Raw genomic sequence first — 23,651 nt, 5'->3', positions numbered from 1 at the left:
TCAAAGATTCGGCTCGCACCCTGCATTGCTGTAGCTGTGGTGTAGACTAGCAGCTATAGCTCCAATTTGACCCCTAGCCTGGGAAACTCCATATGCTGCAGGTGAAGCCCTGAAAAAAAAAGGAGAGAGAGAGTTAGATTTGCTGAATCAACTTGCTCAAGAGTAAAAAATGTAGGAGGTGGATCACTTTTTTTTTTTTTTTGCTCCTTTGGGGCCACCCCCTCGGCATATGGAGATTCCCAGGCTAGGGGTCCAATTGGAGCTGCAGTTGCTGGCCTACACCACAGCCACGGCAATGCCAGATCTGAGCCACAGCTGCAACCTACACCACAGCTTCCAGCAATGCTGGATCCTTAACCCGCTGAGCAGGATTAGGGATCGAACCTGAAACCTCATGCTTCCTGGTCAGGTCCGTTTGTGCTGCGCCCTGATGGGAACTCCGGAAGAGAATCACTTTTGTTTATAACTAGTACTGTCAGATTCTAGCAGTTCATTCCAGGAGTTCACAATTTGATGTCAGAGATAACATGTATACGCTGTAATATTTATGGCCTAAAAAAGTACCATATACTGGCCTTTGTGGGCTAAAAATATAAATATGCTTTTTTTGCTCTCACTGCCCCTAGGTGATCACAGCTACTTCCAAGGCATCTTTTTTGTTGTTGTTGATTCATTAAGTTATTCTTTTAATAAATTTGATGAATATTTTTTGTCTTTTTGCCTTTTGATGGCCGCTCCCGCGGCATATGGAGGCTCCCAGACTAGCGGTCTAATCGGAGCTGTAGCCACCGGCGGACACCAGAGCCACAGCAACGAGGGATCCAAGCCGAGTCTGTGACCTACACCACAGCTCACGGCAATGCCGGATCCTTAACTCACTAAGCAAGGCCAGGAATCTAACCCGTAATCTCATGGTTCCTAGTCGGATTCGTTAACTACTGAGCCACGACGGGAACTCCCTGTTGAGTATTTTAAATACGAGACATATCTGGGTATACAAACTGGGTATACAAACAGTGAAGTCCCTACTCTCAGTGGAACTTGAGTAACAGGAGAGGCAGACATAAAGCCAGTCTACAAATACGATAATTACCAGTGTGCGATAAATGTTATGAAGGAAAGAAACCTTGGAGCTTATGAGAGTAATAGTAATACTTAGCTAGTGTGATTGGTGAGGAAATGCTTCTCTAAGGAAATGTTTAAGCTGAGACTTAAACACTGTGAACCTGTGGACCAGTGGTTGCTCTGGTGGAGCATTGGAGAGAAGAGTGTTGCAGGTAGAAAGGCACAGCGTGTATGAACACTGAAATTGGTAACATGTTTATTGTAGAAAGAACCTAAAAAAGACGGCTGAGGTGGGGCAGTGGAGGGGATGAGAGGTTTCTTTAACTGAAGCTGAAGAAATAGGCAGGGGCAAGATCATACAGGGTCTTTTAGCTGTTGGAAAATAGAGCAGAAACTTGTTAAAAGGTTTGCTTAAAGGGGATTCGTTTGCAGTTTTAAAGATCATGGGCTGCTAAATGGAGAATGGTGGGGGTGGCACATGGTTGCATGAAGGGAAATAGACTAGGTTGGTGTTCCTGGGAACGGAGAAAGCAGATGTGTTAACTTTATCAGCATTTTGGAGATAGAATTGACAAGGTCTGGTCTTGAATTGAGGTGGAGGAGGGCGGTACTAAAGACGACATTCTGTTTTCAGGCAGGAGTAACCGAGGGTAGTGATGACAAGGGTTGGGAGAGCTGGTACAAGGAAGTAGGGTCCCTGCTTGTAGGGAAAAAGACAGTGTGAGAGGCCTGTGAGGTAATGAAGGCAGCGATGTTGAGTAGGTTGGTTGGAGTGTCCTGGACTGGAAATGATGTGTTTGACTTACAGCTAGTATTTAAAGACAGAATAGACGAGGTCAGCTGGGGAATAGAAAAGGTGGCTTGAGACTGAGTTCTGGCACCAGGCTCTAGCATTTGTAGATAAAATGAGAAACAAGCAAAGGAGCCTGAAAAGGTGGCAGGATAATTGGTGTAGGGGTTATATAGGCAGAAGAGTGTTTCAAGAAATGATAGTGAAAAAAAAAGAATGAAAGAAAAAGGAATTCCCATTGTGGCTCAGTGGGTTAAGAACTCGACTGGTATCTGTGAGGATCTGGATTCAATTCCTGGCCTCAGTGGGTTATAAAGGATTTGGCATTGCCATGAGCTGCCACATAGGTCGCAGATGTGGCTTGGATCTGGCGTTGCTGTGATTGTGGCATAGGCTGGTGGCTGCAGCTCCCGTTTGACCCGTAGCCTGGGGAATTCCATATGCTGCAGGTACCACCATTTAAAAAAAGAAAAGAAAGAGGCTATAGTGATTAACTGTTCAGATCTGTTTAGAGTCCTGGAAAGGGTAAATTCCTCCCCTTCCTCGACCTAACCACTCCTTAAATTTAAGCATTCCTTCTGGGTGAGGAGATTCAACTTTCGAGTCTTCCATAGTCTTCTAGTTCTTCCATTATACTTTATTGCATTACCTGGTTAGTTGTTTTCCTTCACCTAAGTTTCTATGAGGTCATGGGGCCTTACTGTCTTGTTCAACCCTGTATTTTTAGCTCCTGATGTAAGTGTTTTGCACTAAGAACACCCGGATAAGGAGTTCCCATTGTGGTGCAGCAGAAACGAATCTGCCTAGTAACTGTAAGGTTGTGGTTCGATCTCTGGCCTCACTCAGTGGGTTAGGGATCCTGTGTTGCCATGAGCTGTGGTACAGGTCACAGATGTCGATAGGATCCTGGGTTGCTGTGGCTGTGACGTAGGCCAGCAGCTGCAGCTCTCATTTGACCCCTAGCCTGGGAACCTCCATATGCCGTGGGTATGGCCCTGAAAGGCAAAAAAAAAAAAAAAAGGAGAGAGAACACCTGAATAATTTTTGGAGTGACCTAATGAATAAAGTATCACTCTGGGTCTAATATGGAAGACATTTTTTATATCCAGAGGGAAGTTTTTCTCTTTCTAAGGATGTGTTTGTAGAATGTGTGAAAAACTCTGCGAAGAGGAAACTAAAATAAAAATCACTGTTGTCCATTGTGAACATGTGCAGAAAAATACTAAAACTTGGGCTAGGAGGAGATGACATTATAGGAGGTGGTTATACTGGGGGAGAGGGAGTGAAACTAAGAAAACATATAAGAAGAGATTTCATTTCTTTTAATAAAAGCAAATATGACATTTAAGAATTATTAAGTAACTTTTTTGTACTGTTAAAGTAACCCAGGGAGTTCCTGTTGTGGCTCAGTAGAAACAAATCCAACTAGTATTCCTGAGGATGTGGGTTTGATCCCTGGCTTGGCTTAGTGGGTTTAAGGATCCGGCATTGCCATGAGCTGTGGTGTAGGTCACAGATGCAGCTCAGATCCTGTGTGGCTGTGGCTGTGGCATAGGCCAGCAGCTACAGCTCTGATTGGACCCCCTCCCCTGGGAACCTCCATATACTGCAAGTGCGGCCCTAAAAGGCAAAGAAAAAAGAAAAAAAAAGTAACCCAGGATCATAGCATAAAATTTTGAAGATAGAAAATATGTATAGAATAGCTCCTCTATAATCCCACCACCCCAAATATAACTTATTAGCATTCTTGCTATATTTCATTCTTTTCTGTGTATGTTGCATTGCATATTCATGTAACATGTTTACTAAATTATATAGTTTGTATCCTACTTTTATTGTATGTTCAAGACTATTTTAAATTTTCTATTGAAATATGACATGCATACAGAAAGATGATTTTGAAGGTAGAGTTGATTAATTTTCACAAACTAGACACATTTATAAAACAGTCATATCAAGAAATAAACCATTATTAGCACCTGGGGAACCACTCCTCAAGCTATTACTTTTACTGATTTAGTTTTTATCTAGAATGTCTCTATGGAGAAATTCTTTCTGAATTTGGGAAATAAGTATCACAGAAGACACTGTTTTTGAGCTGCTACCACCAGCATAGGTTAAGAATGCAGGTTGGAATAAATGCGAAGTGCAACATTATGCGGCCAAATGCAAACATCCAAAAGTTTTAGGCGTTAGTTTACTGAATTTTTTTAGTTCCTTGTACTTGAGTGAAAGGAAATAAGGCTGGAGCCAACTTGTGGAGAAGAGCCTTTTGTGCCAGCCTAGCAGTGAAATAGGGTACTGAGGATATTTATTTGCAGAAATTTGAAATTTTTTGTTTGTTTGTTTGTAGGCACACAAGTCCCTGAATTTTGTTTCAACACTGCTTCAGATTACTATGTCGGAACAACTGGATTTACCTGTGAGACAGGCAGGCAAGTTTCCTGAATTATTTTCTTGGATGTATGTAAATATTGTTGAAAAGTTCATAGTTGAATAGCAAAAGTATTTGGGAAGGCCCTTCAGTGATTTTCGTCCCTGAAAACTGGTTTGCCCTCGTGTGTTTACCCATAAGCTGCTGTAAGGGCCTTGATATCTGGTGTCAGTTTTGATGAATTAAAAATGAAGCTGGCAGGAGAAATTGATGGAATTTATTAAGATTCCCTATATTCCCTGTTTCCTACCATGTTGGATGATTTTCAGATACACACATCTTTGTTTATGCAATTGTTCCTTATAGATATTTTCATTTACTTGTTTTATTTTTAACCATTTAAAAGGTATTATTTCTTAGTTTCAGTTTCAACAAGGTAATTGAGTTATTCCTTTGATAAGTCTGAAAATGTGGATACTAGTTGTGATATGTGTTAGTTTGCAAAATAATCAAATTCACATCTGTGATGTTTTGTTAATTTATTTGCAGATGTATTTTTTGTAGGAAATGTAAAGTGACAGTAACTTTATTATTCTAGAAAAACCAATTATACTCTGGGGTTATTTCTTGCTGTTCTTTTTCCCTGAACCAATTTTGTTTATACAAAAGTTTTTTGCTTACTTTATTTAAGGTATAGGAAGCATTTCCCTTTTCTTTACATAGTGTTACTCTTAAGAGTTATATGTTAATGGCTAAATAATTTACCGTAATGTACCATGTGCAGTGAAACATTTCTCAGTTGTTGGGATTTAATCCCAGGTCTGTTTGATTACCAATCATATTTCCATTGCCTAAGGTATTGCCTGACCCTGATGGTCCTCATTAAGTGATTGAGTGAATCTCAGTCGTTTATGATTTTGTTTAATTGGTACATAAATGGCACAAAAACAGGACTTTTTTGTGCCTGTAGACTACAGTAACTACCCTGGACTCTGGTCAGCAGTAAACATTTAAAAATTTTTCTAGTTAACAGAATTCCCGGGTGGCTTAGTGGGTTAAAGATATGAAATTGTCACTGCTGTGGCGAAGGTTTGATCTCCGGCCCAGGAACTTCCTTATGCTGTGAGTGCAGCCAAAAACATAAATAAAAGATTTAAAAAATTTTTCTAGTTAAATAGGAAAAGGTCACTTTGATTATTTTAACTGTCATTTCTCTTTTACTAATGAAGTTGACATTTTCCCACTTTTTTTTTTTTGTTTGTTTGTTTTTTGCGTTTTAGGGCCGCCTCTGCGGCATATGGAGGTTTCCAGGCTAGGGGTCCAATCGGAGCTTACAGCCCCCAGCCTGCGCCACAGCCACAGCAACGAAGGATCCCAGCCGAGTCTGACTTACACCACAGCTTATGGCAACGCTGGATCCTCAACCCACTGAGTGAGGACAGGAAGCGAACCGACAACCTCATCGTTCCTAGTTGGATTCGTTTCCACTGCGCCATGATGGGAACTCCAGTTTTTTGTGTTTTTTTTTTTTTTGATAAAAATCTTTGCCTTTAAATCTCAAATTTTTATTTAGATGTTGAAAGTGTGTGGCATTTAGAATGGACCTAAACACATTAGAGGCTTGATTATGTCTCTAATCAAAATTAAATTCTGCTAGAAAGATTTTATTAGTATATGCTAAACCAGATGCAACCAAACTATGGAATTGGTCTTAATTTTTAAAATATAACCGTTACTTAAAAAATTACATCCTTGTAGTAAATTGAATAATGTGTAGCATATGGTAGCATGTGGAAGTTCCCAGGCCAGGGACTGAATCTGAGTGCAGCTGTGACCTATGCCCCATCTGTGGTAATGCAGAGTCTTTAACCCAGTATGCCACAGTATGAACTCAAGTCTTTTATTTTTTAATCTTTGTTCTGGAGCTAAAGAATAAAATAATATTAATCTGAAATATGTCAGTCCCACATAGTGTTCTTGACTAGATGCAGTTTATCTTAAAACTTCTGTTGAAGGATATTTTAATGTGTAATTGTAATCTTTTTTGAAATGCTGTAAGATGGGATATTATTTTAATTTCTAAAATAAAGCAAAATAGCATATAAAAATCATAGTTGTATCAGCTATCCTTATTTGAAATAGGTAAAGAACACCAGAAACAGTTAATTACAAATCTCAGAAGAGTGTTTTGCAAAATTTAGGAATTAATTTTGAATAATATCCCTTTCCTATATATATTCTGTACATTGGTGATTGACGATTCTTTCTTCTCTCATTCGGATGGAGAGGGCTGGGTAAAAAGCATTGTTAGCACGCTAGTTCAGTTAGATTTAACTAGCAGTGTGCAAGACAGCAATATGATTACTGACAGAAAGCAGTAATCTGTAATTTTTGAACACAGCAAATTCTCTCATAAAATAGCATGAATTTGAAGTGGCATGATTGTGGTGTGTGATTGAAGTGCTTAGATTTATAGACTAAGAATCTTTATATACTATGATTTCTCTGTGATAGAAATAACAACCTTTGTGTGTCTTGGTCGCTTTTGCTGCTGGAACAGAACATCACAGACTGGATGGCTTATCCACAGCAGAAATGTATTTCTCATAGTTCTGAAGGCCGAGAAGTCCAAGATTAAGGTGCCAGCAGATTTGGTCGTTGAGACCCCACTTTCGGTTCACAGAACCTCACTGGGTAGAAGGGGAGGAAGTTCTCTAGGGTCTTTCTCATAAGGGCATTAATCACATTCATTAGGGCAGAGTCCTTATTATCTGATCACCTACCAAAGGCCTTGTCCTCTCGTCACATTTGGGGTTAGGGTTTCTATATGAATTTTGGCAGCCACAAACATTCAGTCTGTATAACAGGGCTCTTCATTATAGAAACTTCATTGGTATACGTATGCAGTTTTGTTTTAGAGCCTTCATTTAGAAAACAGGATTGGTAAAATAGCGTTCCTATAGAACACAGGGCTGAAGAGTGTCTGTAAACGTCGTGTAAAAGTAATACTGACTGTAGTGTGCAGTTCTCAGGCTGTGTGTCTAATGCTAACATTGTGGGTATTTACTGTAGCTGAGCATTACATTTGTGTTTTTATCAGCTAGTAAAATGCAGCGTTTTGATTTTAAAAGGATAGCTTTACTAGCAGTAGTTGGTCTGAAAAAAATAGAGGTGTGGACCCAGGGATATTTACAGTACTTTCACAGTAAATACTCTTGTCAAATTGATCTATATTTTAGGTGTTATCTATTTGAAAAATATGATAACACAGTATTGGCCTGATCGGGAAGCAGCACCAGGAGATATATCCCCTTATACTATTCCAGAGGAAGATCGACATTGTATTCGAGAAAATATTGTAGAAGCCATTATCCACTCTCCTGAGCTCATCAGGTATGTATCTATTTGAACTTCACCGTTGTTACAGGGATATAATTTGTGGGGTTGAGGGGAGCTGAAGAAGGGGTCTTTTCAGAACGTAGAAACTTGTCATTCTTGTAGTGGAAAACTTAGCAAATGCTGTTTCAGGAGAATTCTCTTTTATTTTCTTACTGCAATTTCATTTTACATTTATAAAACCTAAAACTTCATGAAAAACTTGTAAAACATACTATGATCAGATGAAAGGGGGTATATAAAGTTATAGAGTGCTGTTATGTGCATTATATTGTCTAGTCTTTTGATATTTGAAAGCTTTTTTAAAATGGTTTTGTAGGTGTTTTTTTTTTTTTTCTTCTTTTTTTTTTTTTGCCATACCACAGCATATGGAAGTTCCTGGGCCAGGGATGGAAACCAGCCACAGCTGCAGCCTACACTATAGCTTTAGCAGTGCCAGAGTCTTAACCCACTCTGGGGCTGGGGATTGAACCTGTGCCTAAGCAGCAATCCAAGCCACTGCAGAGATAAGCTGGATCCTTAACTTGCTGTGCCATAGTGGGAATTCCTAGTTTGTTTGTTTGTTTTCAATGAGGGTAGTTGATACTCTAAATGAAACTTGTCAGTTGATAATGGGGATGAAAAATAAAAATAAAACCACCTGCATCTGCAACATTTTTTGGGTTTCTTTAAATCAGTAGTAACAGTTTTTGCTCAGTGACTTATTTTTGTCCAAACAGACTTTTTCTTCGTATCAGTTAGCATTTCTTCCTCATTATTTATTTTTGACTTCCAGGGTACAGCTTACTACCTGCATTCATCATATCATCAAACATGATTACCCAAGTCGCTGGACTGCCATTGTGGACAAAATTGGCTTTTATCTTCAGTCTGATAACAGTGCATGTTGGCTAGGAATTCTCCTTTGCCTCTATCAGCTTGTGAAAAATTATGAGTAAGTATCTCTCAATTCCTATAAAGTATCTTTCTCAATTCCTGTTGAGTTTTAAGCAGTAGAAAAAGCCTGGGAAATTTAAGATAAGCGGTGTGAACATCTTAAAATTATATTTGGTATATATACTAAAGTTAGTGAATTATACGTTGATTTTAATTGTGTTTTCTTTTTGAAATAGCGTTCTTGTTTTAAGTCTGCAGTCTCTTGTTGATTGATCTATGAATCTCCTTGTGCCTTTTTTTTTTAGTTATTATCTGTTTGCCTCTATTCAAAACCCAGGTTATTTTTAACTCCTCAATATAGTGTCCTCAATTTGTTCTGATAAAAAACTTAAGCTTTTTAAAGATATGAAGAGGATGAGAGTACATTGATCATTAAGTGCTTTATTTTGGCTTTCTGTGAATTTTAATCTTAATTTGAGTTCTTGGTAAGTTTCTCTAATTCTTTAAAAAGAATATGTTGGAATTTCGTATGGATTTTTTTTTGGCTGTGCCTGTGGCAACTGGAACTTCCCAGGCTTGGGGATCGAACCTGAGCCACACCAATGACAACAGCATATCTTTAACTGCTAGGCCACCAGGGAACGCCCATGTGATCATTTTTAATCATTGTGTTTGAAGGATTCATAGTTACCTGCTTCAGTGTTTGCATATTTGAGGAAATTATAGTTCATATAGTAAGCAATTAGTGTCAGTAAGAAAGACTGATGGGTCATTTTAGACCTGGGTTTAGGGATCAGAACAAAAACTCCAACCTTGGAAGGTGACGTACAGCACTGAGAGTAGTAGTAAGCCAGATGGCGTGGGGGTTTTCTAACTGTGGTAAAAGTCATGACATTGTCAGGCATGTGAAAGTTTTGATGTTAGAAAATTACAAGGAAGGAACACTCATACCATGATGGTGGCTCTATTTCCAGTCCTAGCAGCTACACAGATGCCATTGTGAGCCCTCTAATTCTGGGGCCTGTAGTTAGCCTCCGATGTTCTTTTTGGGTCCCAACTCAAGTAGCTGATGAACTACTGCTTATGTTCTGAGCAGGAGAGAAACATTACCATTTACAGCACTGGTACTGGTGTTTTCTTGTGTTCCCACCAGCTACCCATCTTCCTGCTAAGGAATGGTCCAGCTGTTGCTCCAACTTCTGTCAGAGTGCCAGTTGTTGTAGTTCTGGTAAGTGAGTGACTAAAATGAGAGAGAATAATGGTAATAAGCCATCTTTGTCATTAAGGAGATCCAAGTCTCTCCTATCTTACACTCTTAGCAGGAGAGAGGATGACAGGGATTTTTTTAAATGGGAGACATAGGAGGCTGCTACAATATTGAAATTCCAGTTCATTTTCAGCCAGTGTTCTCTTGGTGGAGCACAAGGTGTTCACAAGGGATCTGTGTGGACTGAAGCAGGTCTAAGAACATTTTCGTGGAGAATTGGAAGTTGTGGTGGCCTTCAGGAGCATAGATCTCAGGAAATGCTTGTCAGTTGAAGGCGCATAGAAGGAACATTTGAAGAGGAAGGCATGTCACACTGCATGGATCAGTAGGAGCAAAGAAAAGTACAGAGGTGGACATGAGACACTGTCTGTAGTTGGTAGTGAGGGGACCACTAAATGATATGGATAACTGTTACTGAGAGGTTGGGGTCATCTTGACTAGGTTAATTGGGACCATGGTAAAAGAGGGTTTTGATGCCATTATGGGAAATTTGCATGTGATCTTTTAGATCATTAACCATTAACTGTTTTGTTTGAGGGTTTTCTGTGAGCATGGTTCACCAGATTGACACCCTGTAGCCTTGTGGTAGGGGTTCTAATAGTGTCACATATTCACATTTCAGGAATTTTCAAGCTTAGGGAGTGGTATTTGTTTCCTTTCGTAAATTACTTTCACACTCAGTGGTTTGGATTAGCAGCTAGCACCACCCAACTTCCAGTCTACTCCTCGGTGAAGAGGGGGAGGTAGGAAAGAATAATGTCTAACCTGGAGTGGATATTCAGACCCTCTTAATGGGGGTGATCACCTGGGTTGGATAATGGAGAGGGTGCGTAATGTAATATAGTTCTCACCTTTATTTTTTATTTTTTTGGTCTTTTTGCCATTTTTTGAGCCGCTCCCACGGCATGTGGAGAGTCCCAGGCTAGGGGTTGAATTGGAGCTGCAGCCGCTGGCCTACGCCACAGCCTCAGCAACGCCGGATCCTTAACCCACTGAGCAAGACCAGGGATGGAACCCGCAATCTCATGGTTCCTAGTTGGATTCGTTAACCACTGAGCCACAACGGGAACTCGTCACCTTTATTGTTGAATGATAATATTGTTAGTAATTAGTAAAATTTGTCTAGTCAGATTGGAGAGTGCAAATGGCTTCCTTTTGTAAATTGTTGTTTTATTGACTCAAAGAAATGTACAGATAACCTTTTTGGTTGTTTTTTTGTGGCCACACCTGCAGCATATGCAAGTTCCCTGGCCAGGGATTGAATCTGAGGTGCAGTGGTGGCAACCTTTAATCTCCTGCACCAGGCCAGGGATTGAACCTGAGCTGCTGCAGTTGGGTTCTTAAACCACTTTGCCACAGCAGGAACTCCCAGATAGCAAAAATGTATGCTAGGTATAATTTCTCAGCACATTAAAAATATTTAAAACAATCTGTCACTTAATTGTTTAATTACCTCAGTCATTATTAGTGTGAGCATTTCTCTTGATGTTTTTTTATTCTTGCTTGGCAATTTATCATGGTTCTCATTTCACCCAGTAGGAAAAAAGAATCCAGCCTTTTAAGAGTGTTTACCTTTACCTTTTAAAATGTGCTCAGAAGATAAAACTGCAGTCTGGAAGGGAAAAGCAATTATTAAATTTTTTTTTTATTGAAATAAATCAATAGGCCTTTAACAATACTGTTAAAATGCTAAGTAATCTGTCTGGGGAAATGTCTCAGTTTAGTCAGCAGTTTTTTTACCCACATCCTTGGAGCAAGATGTGATTCAGAATCCAGGGGTTTTCATATTTTAGAAAGGTAACAGGGTTCACATAATACATGTTAAGTAACACTCCTAACAATACCCAGGGATCAAACACATATGGGAATATTCACTCCAAATGAGTCATGTTTTGTTGCCAGAAAGGTTACCAAAGAACTTGTGGTTTATGGTGCATTTAGAAATAGAATATTTTCTGCTTTATAGGTGTCACTTTTGCCGTAATGCTCTTGGTATGTAAATTTGTTAGGGGTGATAATACGTAATTATATCGATCAGCTGCTGATGTTTAAAAGCCGAATCATTGTATTCCTCAGTTGTATCAGTATTCAGAGATGGCAGAGTGAAGTGGTTAAAGGGCAGATTCTAAATTGGCTGAGGTTCATACATAGGTGTGTATTCTGGGGAAGATACTTAACTTTCCTGTGCCGCAGTTTCCTCACCTATAGAAGTGAGGCCACTGATTGAGTCTTGAGGATTATTTACCTCACAATAAATGCTCAGTAAGTTTGATGATATTCTATTAGTATTTGAGGTTTTTCTCAAGTTGCTTTTACTTGTGGTTTGATTCTGTAATAGGATTTTCTTTTTCTTTCTAGGACTATAAAGTTGTTTAGGAAGTATTTGCTTATATTTGTATGAACAGACAAGTAGTTTAAATTTACCTGTCGTATATACATATATAAATAAAATTGTGAATAAATTCTTACAGAATTAGTTTGTATTCCTACCCAAAGGTATAAGAAACCAGAAGAACGGAGTCCGTTGGTAGCAGCAATGCAGCATTTCCTGCCTGTTCTAAAGGACCGATTTATCCAGCTTCTTTCTGATCAGTCTGATCAGTCTGTCCTCATCCAGAAACAGATTTTCAAGATCTTCTATGCTCTTGTTCAGGTAATTTTCTAAAGCACTTTGTACATATGAAGTCAGTCTATCATTTATACCTTAAACAATGATAATTTCAGCATCTGAATAACAGTTTCTTTTGAAAATCTAGATTAAATGGATGAATTGCTAGTGAAATTATAAATTGCCAAAATTTTAAGTGCATTGAAGGTCTAACCAGGAGTTCCCCTCGTGGCTCAGTGGTTAATGAACCCGACTAGTAACCATGAGGTTGTGGGTTCGATCCCTGGCCTCGGTCAGTGGGTTAAGGATCCAGCGTTGCCGTGAGCTGTGGTGTAGGTTGCAGACGCGGCTTGGATCTGGCATTGCTGTGGCTCTGGTGTAGGCCGGCAGCAACAGCTCCGATTAGACCCCTAGCCTGGGAACCGCCGTATGCCACAGGTACGGCCTTAAAAAAAAAAAGGTCTAACCAAGCACACTTTTCCAAACACACAAACAACTCTAGATAAACCTTGAATTATAAATGGTCCGTCTTAAGTTCTCTTAGTGAAGTTTTCTTCTACCTTTCACCTTGTAAGAATTCTCACGTCTGAAAATCAGTTACTGGATTAGAGTTTACGTCTAACACATGCTCTGATGTGCCAAATACACATAGATTGTCCCACTAATTACGAAACCTCTTCTTGACTTTGATACAAAAATATTAATGCTGTAGGTTTGACACAATAATGGGCCTTATCTTTCTATATTCTGAGTTTTCCTGGGATAAAAGATCCCACTAAGGAAATGTGTGTATATTCTCAGTGGACTGTAATTACTTATGAAACAGAGTTTTTGATTAGGATTAAAATTTTGGTTCTTTTTGTGCCACATACCCATAGAAAGATTCATCTCATCTTCTAGGACCTTTGGTTCAGTTCATGTCATTACTTATATTTGTAAATCTCATTTTAAATAGACCTGTGACTGTAGTTCCACTAAGATTATTATAACTGACTCCATTGTTTGTTTGGATTTTTCATATCCTTGCTAGATCTTTAAAGGTAATTTACTATTTCTCTAATTTTTAAAAAAGTGATTTATATAGTATCTATACTGTTTATTTTTTTCCCCCAACTGTAGGGTCACAACTTTTAGATTATAAAAATAAGTTCTTTTTATAAATTGTTCTAGGACCTAGGCCCCAACTAATATTTTGAGACTGGCATATCCTGAAATCATTCCTTATCTCATTTGTAAAAATAGAGGTCCTAAAATCCTAAATAGGCTATTGATTTTATGACCTTATTAAATGATGTGATTTGTTCCAGGGACAGGAATGGATCAAGAATGAGAAACCAGTTTTTGTGATTAAATTTTATATTACATGGAAGGAGAAACCTATAGACAATCTTTTAAGGATGCCAGATAAAATATTTGATAAAATTTAACAACCATTCTGCTTAAAAACAAACAAAAAAACAACTCGGAGGAGTTTGTGGCTCGGGGCTGTGAACCCGACTGGTATCCGTGAGGATGCGGGTTCGATCCCTGGCCTTGCTTGGTGGATTAAGGATCTGGTGTTGCCGTGAGTTGCAGTGTATGTGGCGGACTCGGCTCGGATCCTGAGTTGCTGTGGCTGTGATGTAGGCTGGCAGTTGGAGCTCCAGTTCAACCCCTGGCCTGGGAACTTCCATATGCCACACGTGTAGCTCTAAGAAGCAAAATAAACAAATAAATAAGAAAAATAAAAAATGGAAAACTCTGAGACTCCTAGAATAGAAATTTCCATAATTTGTTCAGTGGTGTTCACTAAAAATCACAATAAATACCCGCCTTACGGTGAAGAGAAGGTGTGTTCCCAGTGATTTGGAAATAAGATAAGGATGCCCACTGTCGTTGCCAGAGTTGAGTGAAGATAGCGAACCATATCATCCAGATGAGGAGTTTGCCTGTACACTGAAAAGAGGACATGTGGAGTGAATGAAGTACTTCGTAGGTTTTGTGAAGAGTGTGAAGAAACTGGATTTTCTTTTGTAAGGATTTTAAAATACCGATTCTTAATTTTAATTTAGTACACACTACCACTGGAGCTGATAAACCAGCAGAACCTGGCAGAGTGGATAGAAATCTTAAAGACGGTTGTGAACAGGGATGTGCCTAATGTAAGTCTCTGTGTTCTCACGTTTAATCACCTTTCTGAGCGTTTCGTGAAATCCTCATTCCGTATGAATTTACATAATTTGTGATACAGATGTGTTTAGAGAGATGTCTTTCATTTGTTAACATATGGAGGATTATTACATGTATTATGTAAATGCTTGTATGTGTCTTTGTTTACATTCGAATTCTCTGTTTTTCTTTAGTTTTTTGTTTGTTTTCCTTTTTATGGCCGCACCTGTGGCATGTGGAAGTTTCCAGGCCCTGGGCTGAATCAGACCTGCAGCTGTGGCCCACGCCGGCAACACTAGATCTGAGCCACATCTGTGACCTGTGCCACAGTTTGCGGCAACACCAGATTCTAAACCACTAATCAAGGCCAGGGATTGAGCCTGCATCCTCACAGAGACAGTGTTGGGCTCTTAACTCTGAGCCACAATAAGAACTCTCTTTCTTCAGTTTTTGAGCTCATAACATATGTCACCTGACAGAATTTTTTTTTCTTGGGGTGAGAACTTAAGATCTACTCTCTTAGCAACCTTCAGATAAATAATATAGTATTGGGGTTTTTTTTGTCTTTTTTTGCCTTTTTCTAGGACCGCTCCTGTGGCATTTGGAGGTTCCCAGGCTAGGGGTTGAATCAGAGCTGCAGCTGCCGGCCTACAGCACAGCTCACAATGCCGGATCCTTAACCCACTGAGTGAGGCCAGGGATCGAACCTGAAAGCTCATGGTTCCTATCGGGTTCGTTTCCGATGCGCCATGACGGGAACTCTTCACCCCCTTTTTTTGATTGGATCCCGTGGCATGCTGAAGTTCCCCAGGTCGGGATGAACCTGTGCCATAGCTATAACCAGAGCCACAGTAGTGACGTTTGATCCTTAACCTGCTGAGCCACAAAGGAACTTTGCCGTGATCTCGATTTCGTATTATCTGGATCCTGACTGTTTGAGTTTGAATTGTTTTTAAGAAGTTACCATTGTGGCTCAGTGGAAATGAATCTGACTAGTGTCCATGAGGACACAGGTTCGATCCCTCGCTTTGCTCAGTGGATTAAAGATCCGGCGTTGTTGTGAGCTGTGGTGTAGGTCTCAGATATGGCTCCGGTCTGGCATGGGTGTGGCTGTGGTGTAGGCCGGCAGCTATAGCCCCGATTGGCCTCCTAGCCTGGGAACCTCCACATTCCGAGAGTGCTGCTCTAAAAAGACAAAAACAAACTTTTATAAACTTTGAAAAAGCTTATCCTTTTGTAACTAGGTAGTGAAGCAGTGAAAGCGCCTCTTGTATTTAAAAAAGGGGTAGCATTTTTCCAAATCCAGCCTTTTAATGTGAAAGGTTGGTATTAGAGGAGCATTTATGTTTTTGTGAATCTGTTCTCAGCTCATGCTGTTCCTTTGATAGTGTATTTCTTACTGTCATTAAATAAATGTCTCTTTAAAGGAAACACTTCAAGTTGAAGAAGACGATAGACCTGAGTTACCATGGTGGAAATGTAAGAAGTGGGCTTTACATATCTTAGCAAGGCTTTTTGAAAGGTAAACACATTTCTCAGTATATGATGATTCAGGTTTATTGTTTTAAGAATTCGATTTTATAAGTGATGCTATAAAGCATTTTAAAGAAGTAATGGCATTTTTTTTAGATATGGAAGCCCTGGCAATGTTTCCAAGGAGTATAATGAATTTGCTGAAGTATTTCTAAAGGCGTTTGCAGTTGGTGTCCAACAAGTAAGTCTAAGATAATTTTTCTAAGCAGAAACCTGGTGTTGTTAGGTTAATTTGTTGTGCTTATTTCCAGTTTCTTTGGCATTCAGAGGTTTTATAACAATCTTGAACATTTTGAACCATGTAGTGCTTTTCAAATGTTTCTGGTCTTTGGACCTCCTTATGCTCTTACGTTACCGAGAACTCTTTTAGCTTCCGTTTCTGTGGGTTCTACCTGGTAATATTTACTACATTAAAAATTGAAACAGGAGTTCCCTTTGTGGTGCAGCGGAAACGAACCTGACTAGGAACCATGAGGTTGTGGGTTTGATCCCTGGCCTTACTCAGTGGGCTAAGGATCCCGAGTTGCTATGACTGTGGTATAGGCCAGCAGCTGTAACTCTGATTAGACCTCTAGCCTGGGAGCCTCCATGTGCCTCTGGTATGGCCCTAAGAAGAAAAAGAAAAAAAATTGAAACAAAATTTAACAGCATTTAAAAATAATAACAAGCCTATTACATAGTAGTGGAATATGTTTTTTATTAAAGATAACTATTTTCCCAAATGAAAAATTTTTAGGAGGAAGTGGCATTATTTTTTATATGTATATGTATATATTTTTTTCCCTTTTTTTTCTTTCTTTTTTTTTTAGGGCTGCACCCACAGCATGTACTAGTTCCCAGGCTAGTGGTCAGATCAGAGCTGCAGCTGCTGGCCTGTGCCACAGCCACAGCAACGTGGGATCTGAGCTGCATCTGCAACCTAGACAACAGCTCATGGCATTGCTGGATCCTTAACCCACTGAGCGAGGCCAGGGATGGAACTTGAATCCTCGTGGAAACTAGTCTGGTTCGTTACCACTGAGCCACGACGGGAACTTCCAAAATTTTAGAAATAACTTTATTTTTAAAAGAAGATGGGTGTTAATTTATGATGATGATGTGGGTGATAAGTGTCAGGTGCTAGCTTGTAAGTTGTTAACTTTCTATTTAAACTTTGGTTTTTGATCCAAAAAATTTTTTTTCAAAGGTTTTATTGAAGGTGTTATATCAGTACAAGGAGAAGCAATATATGGCTCCTCGAGTTTTACAACAGACATTAAATTATATTAATCAAGGTGTTTCTCACGCGCTCACCTGGAAGAATCTGAAGCCTCATATACAAGTAATAATTTTCTTTCTGAACTGTTTATCTAGAAAACAAAATGGGAATGACATTAATCACCAAAAAGGTTGAAAAATGCATTTTTTTGTTGTTGAATTGTGTTACTTCAGCTAATTCTGGTAATTGTTTAGGAGTATAATAGAAAAATAATATAGCAACTTAGCAGATTTTTATTTGCAAATAATATGACTCTGTTATCTTAAAACTTGCCTTTAAGTTCTTACTGTTGGATCATGGTTGGTTAATGTTTTAGTCATGTAATTTGGAGTAAGCAAAGGACTGTTTCACCAGATCAGTTCTGAGGCTACTTGGCTTAGGGACTGTTTCTGTGGTACTTTATTTGCTTTATTTAGGACCACAGGATTGATGAACTAAAATTTTATGTTGTATTTTCTGAGACTAATTAGTTGCTGTGTATGTATAATTACTTGTTCACAGAACTAGGGATATACATGTGCATTGAGAGCTGATCTCAGAATATGCATTAAATGCCTTGCTGAAGTTTGATGTTAAGCGTTACAGCGCATACTGTGGTTACGTTTGTTTTAGCGCTTAACAGAAGTCTGCAGGTTGAAATTTGAAGACCACCTTAAGGTTGCTTTCCGAACTTTTAAATTACAGGGCATCATCCAGGACGTTATTTTCCCGTTGATGTGCTATACAGACGCCGACGAGGAGCTCTGGCAGGAAGATCCTTATGAATACATACGGATGAAGTTCGGTAAGGAGTCTTCACCTCTTCAGAAGCAAAATGTGGTCGTCTGTAGGAGACCTTGTGCAGAGGAAACTTGGACTGTCAGGTCTTACCTTTGTTACTGAAAGATCTTTTGTTGTTTTAGTGTAATTTGTGCATTGTTTAGACTTTTGGGAAGCTATTCATTAGTTTGGGCATTTGGTGATGAAAATCTTCATTTTTAGCAGACAGACATGCGATGGTGTTATTGAGTTGGGATTTTGGGGTGTGCCTCTGGTGAAAAGTGAAATTCCTAAGGTTACACCTTAACACTAAGTGTCTAATCTATACTTTTGAACCCCATGTCGGTCGTGATGAGAGTAGAAATTGAGAAGATGCATTCTGCACGTTGGACTCACATGGAGTCTCTGCTTGAAACTAAAGAATTGTCATTTGGCTAATGTTGAGTAGTTCTTCCTACCAAAATCTTAGGTACCTTCAGTACTTTTGTGACTCTTGTGAAAATTCTTACAGTAGTGGGTTTTGTATGAAAGAAAATAATCATTGGGAGAAAGTGATAGATTAAGATTTAAATTAGGGTTTTGCAAAATTATATGGGAACCTGGGTTTGTTTTCGTACTTGTGAAGATTTAGCAAAAATTTAAGGTCCTTTTTTGTTGGTTACAGAGCATTATTTGTAAATTATGTGAAAGTGTTTGTTGAAAAAATTAAAATTTAAAATTAATTTTCTAGATGTGTTTGAGGATTTCATCTCTCCTACCACTGCTGCCCAGACACTTTTGTTTACAGCCTGTAGTAAGAGGAAAGAGGTAAGTTTAAAATTTAATATTTGTTTTGATATTTGATGTATTTAATATTTTAAATTTGTTCAGATATACACTTGTTTTTAATGATAGCCACGTAGGTTATTTTGTTGTCAGTGTTTTTGAGGGATTGTTGGGACATCTAATAAAGCTTTTTTTTTTTTTTTTTTCTCCTTCTTTTCTTCTTTTTATGACTACACCCATGGGATATGGAAGTGCATGAGCCAGGGGTCTAATTGGAGCCACAGCTGGACTTAATGCCACAGCCCCGGCAGCATCAGATTCAGGCCAAATCTGTGACTTACACTGCACTTTGTGGCAACGCTGGATCCTTAACCCACTGAGCGAAGCCAGGGATTTAACCCTCATTCTTAGGGAGACTACTTCGGGTTCTTAATCTGCTTAGTCGCAGTAGAAGCTCCTATAGCATGACTTTTCTCTTTGAATCTAGGTTCTGCAAAAGACTATGGGATTTTGCTACCAGATTCTTACAGAACCAAATGCTGATCCTCGAAAGAAAGATGGAGCCCTGCATATGATTGGCTCTTTAGCTGAAATACTTCTAAAGGTAATTCTTCTCCTGCATGGGTGTGTGCAATTTATTTGAATAAGAGCAATTGAAATAGGATTCACATACAGTGTGGTTTGCACATTTAAAGTATAAAATTAAGTGGTTTTCCTTATATTTACAGAGGTGTGTAGCCATTACCTTTAATTCCAAAGCATTTTCATTATCTCAAAAAAAAAAAAAATCCTTTTAGCAGTGACTCCCCTTTCTCCCCCGAATCTCCCAGCCCTAGTTCTAACCTACTTTCTGTCTCCTCTGCGGATTTGCCTCTTCTGAACGTTTCATATAAATGTAATGATAAAACATGTAGTCCTTTATGAGTGGCTCCCTTTTTTTTTTTTGTCTTTTTAGGGCTGCACCCACAGCACATGAAAGATTCCCAGGCTAGGGGTCCAGTCAGAGCTATAGCACCTGGCCTACGCCACAGCCACAGCCACAGCAACATGGGATCCGAGCCGAATCTGCGACCTACACCACAGCTCATGCCAACGCCGGATCCTTAACCCACTGAGCCAGGCCAGGGATCAAACCTGTGTCCTCATGGATGCTAGTCAGATTTGTTTCCACTGAGCTACGATGGGAACTCCATGAGTGGCTTCTTTGACTTAGCATAATATTTTCAAAGTTCATCCATGTGTGGGGCATGTCAGTACTTTTTGTCTTTTTGCCTTTTCTAGAGCCGCTCCCGCAGCATATGGAGGTTCCCAGGCTAGGGGTCTAAACGGAGCTGTAGCCGCCGGCCTACACCAGAGCCACAGCAGCACGGGATCGAGCTGCGTCTGCAGCCTACACCACAGCTCACGGCAACACCGGATCCTTAACCCTCTGAGCAAGGGCAGGGATTGAACCTGCAACCTCATGGTTCCTCATCGGATTCGTGAACCACTGCGCCACGACAGGAACTCCGATGGTGTGTCTTTTGAAGTTCATATTTTAATATGATTGTAAAACAATGTTGACTTTTTTTTTTTTTTTTTTTGTCTTTTTTTGTCTTTTTGTCTTTTCTAGAGCCACTCCCGTGGCATATGGAGGTTCCTAGGCTAGGGTTTGAATTAGAGCTGTATCCACCAGCCTATACCACAGCCACAGCAATGCCAGATCCGAGCCTCGTCTGTGACCTATACCATAGCTCGTGGCAATGCCACATCCCTGACCCACTGAGCGAGCCCAGCGATTAAACCTGCATCCACATAGATACTAGTCTGAATTGTTTCTGCTGTGCCACAACAGGAACTCCCTGTCAGGGTTTTTTGTTTGTTTTTTGTTCTCAAAGCCACACATGTGGCATATGGAAGTTAACCAGGCTAAGGTTGTTTCACAGTAGCAGCTGCTGGCCTATACCACAGCCATGGCAACCCTGGTATCTTAACCTACTGAGCAAGGCCAGGGATCAAACCTTAATCCTCACAGAGACTGTTGGGTTCTTTTTTTTTTTTTTTTTTTAACTTATTTGCTTTTTAGGGCTGCACCCACGGCATATGGAGGTTCCCAGGCTAGGAGGGGAATCTGCTGTAGCTGCTGGCGTATGCCAAAGTCATGGCAACGCAGGATCTGAGCCACGTCTGCAACGCCAGATCCTTAATCACTGAGCAAGGATGGGGGTGGAACCTGTGGCCTCAAGGATGCTGGTCAGATTTGTTAACCTCTGAGCCGCAATAGGAACTCCAGTATTTGTCAGTTTTTAATATTAATTTAATGTGCAGTTTAAGGAACTCTTCTTAAAAGCTTGTTAACATTTAAGATCCACAAGAGTGTCTTTATATATCCAGATTATTACCTTGAGAATAAGGTATTTCTCAGTCTTTGTCGTGTTGTTCATTTAGAACCTTTTTAGAGAGGCTCTTTTTTTCTTTTGCTTTTTAGTAATGCCCTCATGGCACATGGATGTTCCCAGGCTAGGGGTTAAATTGGAATTGGAGCTGCAGCTGCCAGCCTATACCACAGCCACAGCCATGCCAGATCCTTAACCCGCTGATCGGGGCCAGGGATTGAGCCTGCATCCTCACGGATACTGGTCAAGTTCGTTACCACTGAGCCACAATGGGAACTCCGAGAGGTTCTTTCATTGTAATAGTTTTATATGAAGAAAAGTTTTACGAGGTAAGGAATAAAATTAACTATTCTTTCATTACTTAAACAACAGTGGTGTTATGATTTGGCATAGGAATTCCTGTTGTGGCTCAGCGGAAACAAATCTTAGTAGTAGTATCCATGAGGACGCAGATTCGATCCCTGGCCTTGGTCAGTGGGTTAAGGATCCGGCGTTGCCGTGAGCTGTGGTGTAGGTTGCAAATGCAGTTTGGATCTGGTGTTGCTGTGGCTGTGGCATAGGCTGGTGCTACAGCTCCAATTCAGCCCCTAGCCTGGGAACCTCCGTGTGCCCCGGGTGCAGCCCTAAAGGACAAAAAATAAATAAATAAAGATTTGGCATAATTGCTTTCTAAACAAGTGATGTAAAAAGTTTTTAAAAAATGTATTGAGCCGTTTTTGGATAAAGTTCGAGAATAAGAAAATTGGATATGGTCTCGGGGATCATAATACCAGAAGGAATATGTTTTGACATCATTAATCATTTGTAAAGCTTGTGTCTCTGAGATGATCTATATTTGGAACGTTGTTTATTTTTACAGAAAAAGATCTACAAAGATCAGATGGAGTACATGTTGCAGAATCATGTATTCCCTCTCTTCAGCAGTGAACTAGGCTACATGAGAGCGAGGGTATGTTTCAAAGCTGTGTTGACTTATGCATTTATGTCTTGTGATGAATGACTGCTCATTTGGACTTGATAAGGAAACTTCTAAATGTTCCCTTTAAAGCCTGTTTCATTCCAGACTACGTGTACGTCTTTAAATGGCTGCTCGTGATGTGTGCATGGTTTTCATCTGTGTCTGGTAGCAGGGTCTGTCTGTGTTTTGCATTCAGATCTTGCTGTCCACACGGGCATCATGCAGCCAGAGAGTAAGCTGGGATCATAGTACTGGTCTCGTGCTGCGTCTTCGGACGTATCTTCCACTGGCCAGCCTCCAAATTCCCACACAGAACTTTGACAGTAGAGATGCTGCTGCGTGGTGGAAGTTGATGCAGGATGTCTGTAGTAACTCACTGCGTTTTTTAAAAAAGGCTTGCTGGGTCCTTCACTATTTTTGTGAAGTAAAGTTCAAAAGTGACCAGAACCTGCAAACCGCCCTCGAGCTGACACGCAGGTGTCTGATTGACGACAGGGAAATGCCTGTTAAAGTGGAAGCTGCCATCGCCCTTCAAGTGCTGATCAGCAATCAAGAGAAAGGTAAAGGATTTGTATCTCAAAAACAGACCCGTGTTCTCACACATGATCGTATGAGGCATAATCCTAGGACGTTGACACATTGTCTTCCTCGTAATTGGAAACTATTTCTTGTTTGCTCTTTTGGTGTATGTTGTATTAGGTTTAAAGGAGTTTTAGCTGTTTGGGCCAAAAGTTCTTTTCTTTTTCTTACAGCTAAAGAATACATCACACCGTTCATCAGACCTGTCATGCAGGCTCTTCTTCACATAATAAGAGAAACAGAAAACGATGATCTTACCAATGTCATTCAGAAAATGATCTGCGAGTATAGTGAGGAAGTTACTCCTATTGCGGTAGAAATGACGCAGCATCTGGTATGTTATTTGAATCAGATGTTTATGCATCACTTAGCTTATAGGAAGCATTTTCACAGTGCTGACGGTATGTCAGGCACTAGTCAGAGCCCTTGGTAAATATTTTAGCTCACTTCCTTCCCACACAGTCCTGTGTGAGGAATATTCCTGTGCTGAGAGAAAAGGAGGTATGAAGAAGCTAGGTAACCTGCCTGAATTAGAAGGGATGAGGCTGGGATTCACACTTGAGCTGTGTACCTCTCCAGGGCACAGTTGTTAACTTGTGCTCAGGGTGCATCATGATACCTTGGTTGTGTCATTTCCTTGAATGGTTTCAACCAACTTAAAGATGAAATAGAGATAATAATTATAAATTGATTTTTCTTAAGTGAAATTTGTGTGGTTATTTTATAGCTGGCCTTTGTTTATTGTACATAGCCCTGCAATTCTGAGAATTAACAATGTAAATCATTTAAAGATAATAGAAAATATAGACACGTGCCCAACAATTATCCATGCATATCCCCAGATAATGACTTATTTAATGCAGTTCGTAGTCTTGGTAAATGTGAGGCTTCAAGATGCTT

The 23,651-nt window shown here is 39.8% G+C and overlaps 1 protein-coding gene and 1 non-coding gene across 5 annotated transcripts in view; both read left to right on the top strand.

The window, feature by feature from the left end:
• IPO7 (importin 7) overlaps nucleotides 1-23,651 on the top strand; it is a 51,399-nt gene that overhangs the window by 10,874 nt on the left and 16,874 nt on the right. For 2 of the 4 annotated variants that reach the window (XM_084974706.1, XM_013979065.3), the window contains exons 2-15: nucleotides 4,209-4,290; nucleotides 7,469-7,622; nucleotides 8,401-8,559; nucleotides 12,265-12,421; nucleotides 14,428-14,517; nucleotides 15,952-16,046; nucleotides 16,154-16,238; nucleotides 17,244-17,378; nucleotides 18,000-18,099; nucleotides 18,805-18,881; nucleotides 19,327-19,443; nucleotides 22,074-22,163; nucleotides 22,567-22,732; nucleotides 22,925-23,085. In XM_084974706.1, the coding sequence (XP_084830832.1) occupies nucleotides 4,209-4,290; nucleotides 7,469-7,622; nucleotides 8,401-8,559; nucleotides 12,265-12,421; nucleotides 14,428-14,517; nucleotides 15,952-16,046; nucleotides 16,154-16,238; nucleotides 17,244-17,378; nucleotides 18,000-18,099; nucleotides 18,805-18,881; nucleotides 19,327-19,443; nucleotides 22,074-22,163; nucleotides 22,567-22,732; nucleotides 22,925-23,085 (1,668 nt within the window). Of the gene's footprint in view, nucleotides 1-4,208; nucleotides 4,319-7,435; nucleotides 7,623-8,400; nucleotides 8,560-12,264; nucleotides 12,422-14,427; nucleotides 14,518-15,951; nucleotides 16,047-16,153; nucleotides 16,239-17,243; nucleotides 17,379-17,999; nucleotides 18,100-18,804; nucleotides 18,882-19,326; nucleotides 19,444-22,073; nucleotides 22,164-22,566; nucleotides 22,733-22,924; nucleotides 23,086-23,651 lie in introns of all 4 variants that reach the window. The other 2 variants (XM_084974708.1, XM_084974707.1) reach the window with 2 other exon arrangements.
• LOC146399636 (small nucleolar RNA SNORA23) lies at nucleotides 22,304-22,487 on the top strand. The gene has a single exon (XR_014816955.1). It is a non-coding gene; the product is annotated as a small nucleolar RNA SNORA23 (small nucleolar RNA).

Source organism: Sus scrofa, chromosome 9 (assembly GCF_054392235.1).
Source record: "Sus scrofa isolate SSC_HxYL_T2T_F1_AM1 chromosome 9, Sscrofa_HxYL_maternal_Yorkshire_Landrace_v2.0, whole genome shotgun sequence".
In the NCBI taxonomy this organism is placed as follows: domain Eukaryota; kingdom Metazoa; phylum Chordata; class Mammalia; order Artiodactyla; family Suidae; genus Sus; species Sus scrofa.
Note: the sequence above shows the minus strand (reverse complement) of the source record. Positions and strands in the feature narration are given on the sequence as shown.